A 10,640-nucleotide genomic window follows, 5' to 3' on the forward strand; every position below is an offset into this window, starting at 1 on the left:
CTCAAACAGTTCCATACTTTTTCCACATAGTGATAAAAGCCACACTGAGCAAACTCAAATGACATTTAGATGCTCAGACACGTGACGGATCATAAGAAGGCAAAACCTTTGCTTTTTTCCCCCCGCCTGTCCACATCTGGCTGTGGTGACCTTTTGACTCCTTATTATTGGCTGCAAGTTTAAACTCTTTTCCGAAGTAAGATCACCAGCTACATGCCTAAAATGTCACGCAAATTGTAAAAAATAATAAGATAGCAGGGCTCAAAGCTAATCCTCACTAAGTCTGAGAGCTTTCACTTCAGTCAAACCTCTTACAACCTTTGGGAATTTAAATGGACAAGTGGTCACATCATCTTTCTTTCAACTAGTAAATAATGGAATAAGCAGGATTCTGCCTCAAGTTTGAGACGATCCCTTTGCACTTTTGAAGCACTGGAAATTCAATCTGCAGAGTGAGTCCAGAAGGTTGTTTGGCCACTTTGTCTTCAGATTACATCAGAGTCTTCTTGGGATGTCGCAAACATAAAATGGACGGGCTACAGGCGACACTCTTCTTCAGAACAGAGATCTCTGGTTATAAAAGGAGGTTTTTCACTCTTCTATACAAGGATATTAAAAAGCTCCTGAAGCCCAATTACGTATATTTCAAGAAGCTGGAACTACGGATATTTTATTGCCAAATTATTGCCAATACATTTTCCGTCTTTGTCGCGGCCCCACTTATACGTCTTCATTTCATTGCCCTAGAACAGAGATCTCAAACGATGAACCGCTAACAGCCGTGAGGTTTTACTCCAGTAGCTGTTTACTCATTCTCCCCACAGCTGTAGTGAATCAGTACAATCAGCTGAAGTAACTCTGACAATAAAAACATCAACTCTTTGTTGTGGGGTTTTAATCTGTGTTTCAACCCAGTTCCTAAATGAAGGCACTGTGGTACTGATTGAAAGACAACAGATGCATCTGACGAGGGGCCGTAAACGCCACTGAGGTCATGTCGTCCATATTTATTTTGTTCATTTCCATTTTTTTAACACAAAGACACAATTCATTCAGCAGTGGGATGAATAGCTTGTATGTTTTCTCAAACTCCAGCTAATCTAAAAGGGATATGTACATAAAACACCGCGACTTAAACACTGATGTGTTTGGTAAAATATGGAAAATGTTAAAACGAAAAAGGTGAATGATTTTCACTGAATTCAGGAGGTGAATGACAACTGGCTGGCTCCTCCTGTAGGCCCAAGATCACACAGAGTTGAAGAGGCTGACCTGTTGTTTCCGGGCCGGGGTGCTGTGTCCGGCGGCGGCGGGAAGCTGCTCCGGCTGGTTCTGTGGCGAGGTGGGCTCGGCGGCTTCTTTAGCTTTCCCCTTCTCTTTCTCCTGCGGCTGCTTGGCCTCCGAGTCTGCGCCTGATTCAGTTGTCATGGTAAATCACGCTGGAGAGGGGAAAGAGGAAAACTGGATAAGTCGGCTGACTTGTTATGAATTGATCGACTGTCTCTTTTCAGCCCCGTGTGAAGATGAGCTCCTCTCGGATGCAAAAGCAGAGATGTGGATATTGTTTGACAGCAGAATAAAAAGTGAAGTTACTGTAAACGGCTCCGGCGTGCTCAATAATCTCAGGAGAGCCGGCCGCTGATAATGATAAGTGCTTCGACTGCTGATGCCCTGACGTCCACAATTTCTACAATATACCGTTTGTCTGTTCACTCAAACGGCTGCAATGATCAGTCTGTAAAATGTCTAAGAGATGTTAAACATGTACGCCCCATTGCAAGCTTACGTCATTTCACCCCACTCACTTTCCCTGCAGAGTATTTACAAACAGCCATGTAAAGTATCCGAACACCACCAGTACACGTCTTTCACAGCGTGACCTTCTCCCTCTGTGAATAACAGCATACCAGCGACAGATGCCGTCCCAAAGGGCCTCAAACTAGGTAACGAGAGGAAACATCTAACGGACAGGTTTGCCAAACGAAGATGACAGAGAGGACAGACCGTACTGGGGGCCCCTGTGCCGACCGTACCCAAAGGATTTGGCATTAGGATGCGGGGTTGGTAGGGTGTGTGTGTGTGTGCGTTACAGCACACTGTCTGGGACTCTGCTGCGGGGAGTCTGTGGTTTGTAGTATGGATGTCTGTCATTCTGCTGTTGGCCTGCTTCTCCCTGAGCTCTATTTATAGGGCCGTGTTTACTCCGGGGTGGGAGGATCTCTGACTTCCAGCCGGGGACAGCAGCCTCTGGATCAACAAAAGCAACAGTGTGGGCTGACGTGATCCACACAACTTTTGACGTGTTGAATGATAAACTGCAACAACTACACTGGAGAACTATGGTTCTAAAACACAAAGCAAAACAAAGAGAACAGCGTCTCTTTTGAAATGCCACAAGCAAGGATTCGCTTTCGGGGGTCAAGATATTTTACAACGTGTAAAAGGAAACTCGTCTCAGTTTTCTTTTTCGATGACTAAATTTGGCTAATTCCACGTGTCCTGCTGTGAACAGCACTGGCAGGCAGGTTACAGATGGAGTCCAATGCACTCATGACGCTTGTTGTTTTGTTCATCTTACACTCTGTGACAGATGCGTAGCTTCAAAACACTTTGAGCTGAACTGAAATTACTGTTTTGTGGACGATAAAAGCACCATTAACATCTTGATTAAATAGAATTTGGTATTACCACTTATTATAATGCAGAATGATACACTACTTAAGTAGGGAATTTAGTTTTTGTATGCCAAAGTGGTGGGTTTATAATACTTAAAATGGGATTACAATATGAAGCCGAATCAAACTCTAACGAGTAACAAAAACAACGTCGGCACAGGAAGTTGTTGGATCAGAATTACGCGGTACATCTGGACTTTCTGCCCTTGCATTCATAGGTCAGGTGCACTGAAGGAAACATGCTGATCACACTTTCTAATGTTCAACCTCAAGAACTAGCTATAGAAAAAGGCCATAAAAGATGAGCTAATCTAGATTAGAGGCCCGAGTAGCAGATATGTGAAGCGATGAAGTCACAAGATCCAAATTTCTGACCCCTGGCTGTTAAAAGAGCACGTTTCTCAAGTGCTGATAAGTAATGCTAAAAAGACCACTCCGCTCAGCTACTTTGTCGTGTCATGTGTGGCAGGGTTGAGGAGCGGCTGAGTAATCAGCTGACAGATGATGGCTGCACACAGTTAACCTTTGCTTTGCTTAACCCCGATATGAAACAGGAACTATGGTAGGAGGGGAGGAAAGGAACATCTTAGCACCATAGAAATGGAGGAAGAATACGTTCAGTCACTGGTGACAGGCACTCTTCACAGGGCCACACAACAGCCTACACAGTAGCCTTGTGTGTGGCCTTCACCATGGACTGGCACATACATTATGCATTCAGAAAGCTGTATTCACAACTCATTTAGTGTCCTGGATTACTGCTTGTGTGCAGGAGTGGCTGATGATTATACCAATATAGCTGTCTTATATTAACTATAAGATTTATCTAGTCATCCGTCACACTTTCAAAGAAATAAACACATGCTTTGCTGCTCTGTTGACGAATATTCGTGCGTAACAGATATGCAACCTCTCAGGTCGTGAAAGCTTTTACTTTTGCCGTCAGAAACAGATGGTGTGTCCCTCAGACACACAGTGAGTACGGATGGATTCAACTCCCAGTCTTTTCAAAACTTTTGCGAGTAACTTCCACAGCAGTTTGCAGCTACCTGTACCTACAATATATAAATAAGCGAGCAGAGAAATGAAGGTTTTGAGAAGAAATTTGTTACCAAATCCAATATTGGGAACCAGACCCAAAATGGAACCGGCTATCGGAGCCAATCCTTAACAGGAAGTAGGCCAAATGCAAAGGTTTCTTGAGTCAGTAAATCCAAGGAATTCATAGAAAGAGGAACTCTGCACTTAGCACGAACAGTAGCAGCCACCAGGACCGAAAATACAAAAGAAAAGAATGCTGAGAAACTCAAACCCTGCCTTCAGAAAATGCAAAACACTACAACAATGAGCACTTTGTGTCAAAGACGTCATCAAATGCATCTCTAAGATTACTACACGAACACATCTCTTCTCTCATCTGTCACCTGATGGAAAGCAGACGTTGTACTTGCGAAGACGAGGAACAATCAGAAAGCATCGACTTTCAGAAGAACGTCACAATCATTATGCTGCACGCCCATTTCCTCTTTCCAATCAAACATCAAAGTATCCCAGTTCATCAAACTCGCTGTCTGCCAATAAGCAAAACCAATTTAATCAAAAATCAAACCACCTCCAGACGGACTGTTGGAACAACCCATTTCAGTGGATTTTCATGTGCATGCTAAAAGCTCAGCGGAGGTTTATTAGTGTGCAGCCACATTTCAGAATTGATCACGGACACTAAATGCTGTGGCGCGGCCCCATGCATGCAAACTTCCATTTTAAGGTCCAATTGTGATTGTAATGCACACTGTTGGAAAGTGGCCCGTGCACATGGACACACACTCACAGGAGGATGAGGGATTGCCATCTGTGCCGAGTGCCATTAGCCGGAGTACGCCACAGCTGGGCCCATCCCTGTCACCCCCTGCACCCCCTGCGGCCTTGTGGAGGTTACATGGAGAGGAATGGTTGGCGTTTTTTGACACGTCCGGGCCCATCCCGAGCGGGCTTGTAGTGTATATAATGCGACCCCTCTATATGGCTACAGGGCTGACAGCTGTCACACACAAACCCAGCTAATGTAACAGGATACCATGAAGCTGGTCTGGCCGCTCAAGTGAGACACCTCAGCTGAGGGGGTTAAAGATCCCCAAAGTGCTTTCAACTGTCCGGATTTCACACACAACAAACACAATGATGGGATGTTCTACTGAAGGCAAACCATGTCCATTTGAAAAAAAAAGTTGATATATAGTCGTTTAGCATTTACATTATATTTGAGGCCTTCGGCAAATTATTTTAATTGCAGTGACTTATAATAAATGCAACATTAAATTCAGCTCTGCATCCAGAGTGCCACCATTAACGGCAACTAGTGGTAAGAAGTTGTACTGTCACAACAGCAGCAGATTACTTTTGATAAGATGCATACTTTGAAAAATAAAATGCAACATTTGGAAGCGGTGACACAATTAGTTGCCAAATCAATTAATCAGAACAAGTTTTGGTAGTAAAGTCGCCTTTTATGTCGTTTTTAAAGCATAAATAGCATTATTGTTTTATCGTCTCACATGTTTTTCACAGGATTTGCTGCTTTTTCTCGTCTTTGTAGTAAATTTAAAATCTGTTTGTGTTTTGGACTGTGGGTCAAGACATCACCTTGAACGTAAGAAAACTGTGATGCACATGTTTCATTACATTCATCAGCAAAAATACTACTTTATTAATCAAGAACATAATCACTACTAACAAATAACATGAAGTCGCAGTCGTAGAATTAAGTTAACCAGGTCAAACAAGAAAGACCGGGATAGACCAAGCTACATTTGAACAGGGTTGGAGAGCAGAGGAGGTGGAGTTTGACACCAACATGTCTTTACCTGATTGTCAGTCCACCTGAACTGGTGCAGCAAGCAACACGAGGAGCCAGTTGTTAGTCTGACTCTCTGGTGAGACTCTTACTGATTATGTCACTGAAAAACAGCAACAACAAGTGAGCGAGTTAGCCAACAAGCTAATGATAGAAATGAAAGATGAATGAAGTTAATCAGAGCGACGTGTACAAAATGTTCCTCAATAACATCTCACAGCTAAGCACAGTTTATTCCTGTCCTTAACAATTCAAGAAATATAAACAATCCAGATCTGTTTTCTACCTCAGTGGGTTCAGCCAGAACATGCTCCCGCTCTGGTGCAGCACAAACTGAGTCCTTCTGGCAAGTAATATTTAATTTATAGAGCCAACAAACACGGTCAACGAATGCATAAAACAACCCACTAAAAGACAAAGTTCAAACAAAGTAGTTACTTTGGAAATCAGTGACTCAGCAAAACATCTAAAGCCTGATGCTTTGTGGCAGCATTGGGATACACAGATATTTTACTGTACTGTTGTGTTAGACTGCATTAGTGTGAGCTAGATGTACCTAATCAATTAGCAACGGAGTGTATAAACCATTCATATAATCCACTGCTTAACTGACCCGTGAAAACAGTCTCACAGCAGCTCAAACAAGGAGCCATTTCAGAGGCTTTTCATCCACTCGTGTCAATTTTCAAAAACCTTTTTACACTGAACCAGACGAGACACCAGCAGAAATTGGGAAAGGCAAACTGGTCACATGAAGGTGACTCCAAGCTGAGAGCATTTTTGCTGAGGGGGCCATAAATCCTGTCAGCTTGCTGCGTTTACATTCTTAGCATTAGCGTCACTAGCAGAAAGGCACTCAGGGATACAGAAGACAGACCAGCTAACTCATTGTAACCTCAACTTGACTGCTGTGCATTTCATTGTTCGACATCATCGCCCTTGCAGCCGCTTAAGGCCGGGGGTTGGTTTTCTTCAAAGACAAACATCAACAATGAGTCCGAAACGGAAAATACCTGAAATTGTATGATGGGAGTTTCTAGCATTCGATCCAGTTGTGCAGCTACTTTAACAAAAGGGAAAATCCTGCGTTAATGTAAAAGATTAGAAGTAAATCTCAGTAGCTTGATGAAAAGCTAATAACTTCTTATCCAGTGGCTGAGACGGGCCAATGGGGATTAAGAATGCTATGAGATTAGCTACAGGTAATCATTAAATCAGCTGTGATTTGATTACAATAATGTCCGCAGGAGAGCATAATGTAAAAATGTGTTGTTGACATCAGCTTTCACCACACTTACTCTCATAGTTATTATGGACAGTGTATGCTCATTGGGAAAATTTATGATTATCACAATTTCCCAACGTTCAAAATGCTTGTTTTGTCAAACCAACCGTCTACAATCCAAATATATAATCACTTTTTTTTGCTTAAAATTGGGCGTTTGGGCCTTTTCTGCCATTATAAAAAAGCAGTCACAGCTTGAGTGGATGGAATAATGTTTAATGCCATTTAGATAATATATTAGATTTTAGAAATAAATCAAAGCACTTAGTGTAGACTTAATTCTTAGTCGACTAACGCTCACACGACAGATGTGCAAAACTGAGAATTTAACCACTTTAAATCTTGTGTTGACGAGAGATGTGCTCATAAGTAAGCGGGCGTGCACTCTGCCTTTATATGAACCCCCTGTGACATTTCCATGATCAGTTTATCTACTTGTTATTATTTCAATTCATCAGAAAAAAGTCAAACGTCATGAGGTGATGTCATCAATAAGTAGCTTGTTTCCTTGCTAACCTCTCACAGACAAAAACAATGAAAGATGTTGTTGCCGTTTCACTTTACAGGACACCATTGTGTCTCTGTGGTGCTCAGTAGTAGGTTTGATGTCACCTAATCATATTATTTGCAGTTGTTGCTCATCAAGGGTCAAAGGATAAAAAGGGTGTTGCATCTTAAAAGCCAAATTTGTGATTTCGGGCTGTAAAGATAAAGCCGATTAGAACTGACTTGCTAGTTTATGTAAAGCTACACTATTCCTACAGAATTTAGAGTTTGCAGATCATCACAATATCAGCAGGTTTTTAGTAAAACGTGGGACAGAGAGAGAAGTATGTCAATATAAGTAAAGGTTACAGTAAATGTAGGCTACACGCTCAATGAATGAAGTCAGAAAGCCTGCAAGCAAGGCCCGTGGTGATGCTGCTGCTTTCCAATGCTACTGCAACAACAGCTTACTGTGCATCTTAATTAAATTGTCAAGTCAGATTGTGGCCCATTGCATTCCGTGCTTACAAGGATGTGGGGATGCTAAAAGAGGATCCAAGCCCCGTGTCATCCTGCTCCTAACCACGCCTACCGCACTGCAGATCAAAAACACCCAAGTATGTCGTCTTCACCTTCCGACAATTTAACAATTGTAATCCATTAACTGTCCTCAAATGTTACCGTGTCATCCGGTGACTCGGCGCTGCTGTAAATCACGACACATTTGAGGTTGGACAAAGCATCTCTGTGCTTTTGTTTTCACCCATTTCCCACTTTGTGCCTCGACACCGGAGCACGTTAGCCTTACTGTACCTTCAGCGGCTTGTTGCTTTCAGATATCCGACTTTTAGCTACACAGTTACGGCCGCTGCAGGCAGCCCATTCAGCAACAAAAAACCCAACATGTCGCTACAATGTTCCGCACCGAAACACTACAATGCAAAACAGCAGGATAAAAAAGGTAAAGCCCACTGTTTCTAACACGGTTAGCCACGTCCACTCGACTTTTTTCCGCCTGAGTGAATTCAGTAGAAGTGTATTTTAATGTTAATTATCTGTCATCGGCCGCGGGTGTTTTGTGGTCATACGACCCGAATATGTCAGGAGAGGACATAATACAAGAGCGTTAAACAAAACCGGGAAGCGTGCATCTCATGTACGACAAGCCTTCAGTGTAAGATTAGAAGAGAAAAGCAGCAAAAGAAAAGGTTTATTACCAGGCAAACCGTCCCTCGTTCAGTTGGTTATGCGAGTTGCATTCGTAGTGGGCTTCTGTTTCCTGACAGCGGTGCTACTCTGCTGCAGTTCCCCCTCTCCACCAGCCTATCACACTGTGCAGCTCAGTACAATTGTGGGATATCAGGACAGCCGAGGCATTATTTTAGCAGCACACCCCCCCCCCCCCCCCCCAACACATACACACACATGCACACAAACAGAGCATGGCAATTAAATGGCACGAGGTTTGTTGTGTTTTGTTTTGTTTTTTACTGGGAAAAAGGCAGGCGTTGAAATAAAGTGAATCAGTGGTTGAAACAAGGTGAATCTACTCAAGTATTATAAGATAATTGTACTTTACTTGAGTCATTTCACTTCGTGCTACTTGCATATGGGTGAATTCTTCTCATTCATTCAGCTATGCCCAGCCCACATGGGCTTACAATACAGCATTAGAGCTGAAACAACGAGTCGATTGATTGACTAGTTAAATGACAACAAATAATTGGCCACTGTTTTAATAGCTTAATAATTGTCAATGTCATTTTTCAAGGAAAAATTAGAAATCTTTCCTGGTTTTAGCTTCTTGATTGTGAGGATATGCAGCTTTTTGTTCTCTTATGTAACATGAAACTGAATATCTGATTTTTTGGACTGTTGGTAGGACAAAATAAGCATTTTGATGACATCACCTTAATTAATTTTTCTGTATTTGTATTTTATTTATATATAAATATATATATAAATGTGTATATATATATATATATATATATATATATATATATATATATAAATATATTTATATATATGTTCAAATAATACCACAAAGAAAACAGATTTTTTTTGTCATTATCTACAACAAAATTCATTTAAAAAACAAGAAAAATAAATCACTAACTAAACATATGCTGTATAATACTGGAGAAAACAGAAGAATACTAATTAAATAGTCCATCTCGCTTTCTTTTCAAGACTTTCTAACTTTCAAACACCTCGAAATTAAACAAGCATACCGCCTGTTCACCAGAATATGTCAGTGTTTTTACTCCACAACCTTTTATTGGTAAATAATGTACTTTTCTGCATGTGCAAAGCTTTGACGACGTAATCAAATGTGATGCATATACAGTCGATGCTACGGATTAAGCTACTAAAGTAGTTAAAATGTGCTCACCCTGGACCAGCCACAGCATGAAAATGTTTCTCAAAGACTTACTGACTGTATGCACCTTGTCTGGAGCGCATTATTATATTTTTCAAATTGAAAAACATAATCCAAGACATATTAAAACGGGCCAATATAGTGAGCACATGAGCACACGGATACACATCTGCTGGCCTCCTCGAGGTACATACATACATGTGGCTGTGCGTGCGCAAATACAGACATGAAAGCCCGTTTTTAATTAGTGTCTGGGTTGTTCCCTCTGGGGATTTGAGGGTTTGCCTCCCTCCTCCAAGTGGGAACTTGACCCAACTTGGTCACCCATTCAACTTTTATTTCATCTAATTGCTTTCATGCTCAAGTAGTATAGCACATGCCAACACTCACAGGACACCGTGCAAATACAAACACACAAATCGTGCACATTATGGTTTTGGAGAATTTTTTGCGGCAGCCGTGCATGAATTCCCCAAAGGGTGACAGACACATAGCGGACATGCTTTGCAGATAGTAGAGGGTAAATGTAATAGCACACACAGTGCAGCTCTTATGTGCAGCAGCCAGACAGCTGACTCCTCATTCAGCCTCTAGCTAATTGTAACACAGCTCATAAAACAAGCTCAATGACAACAACACATGAATGTTTGACATTGAAGACGCATAATTCACATTACAATCCGGGTTGATTGAGCTACTTTATGTCCACGTTTTCCTAAAACACCAACTTTACAAGTAGCCATGAGTAACAGTGAGGTTTAGAGCTGTAGCAGTAGCTTAACAATAGATGCTCGATGCTGGGAGGAGAAATAACATCGGAGGAGGGCTGCAGAGATAGTTTTTTCACAGTGACACTGTAATAACTCATGGCAGTGCAGAGTCCAATGTGAAAGCTGTCCAGCAACCATAAAAGGTTAAGAATGTGTTTTTACTTTTACAATATGAGGAGAGGCAGCCTTA

At 41.7% G+C, this 10,640-nt stretch overlaps 1 protein-coding gene across 1 annotated transcript in view; it reads right to left on the bottom strand.

Moving 5' to 3' along the window:
* LOC115023085 (band 4.1-like protein 3) overlaps positions 1-8,674 on the bottom strand; it is a 34,564-nt gene extending 25,890 nt beyond the window's left edge. Inside the window, 2 exon segments of the mRNA XM_029454237.1 lie at positions 1,273-1,439; positions 8,518-8,674. Coding sequence (XP_029310097.1) covers positions 1,273-1,428 — 156 coding nt within the window. The 5' untranslated portion in view covers positions 1,429-1,439; positions 8,518-8,674.
* Positions 8,675-10,640: the final 1,966 nt, after the last annotated feature.

Source organism: Cottoperca gobio, chromosome 17, assembly GCF_900634415.1.
Source record: "Cottoperca gobio chromosome 17, fCotGob3.1, whole genome shotgun sequence".
NCBI lineage: Eukaryota > Metazoa > Chordata > Actinopteri > Perciformes > Bovichtidae > Cottoperca > Cottoperca gobio.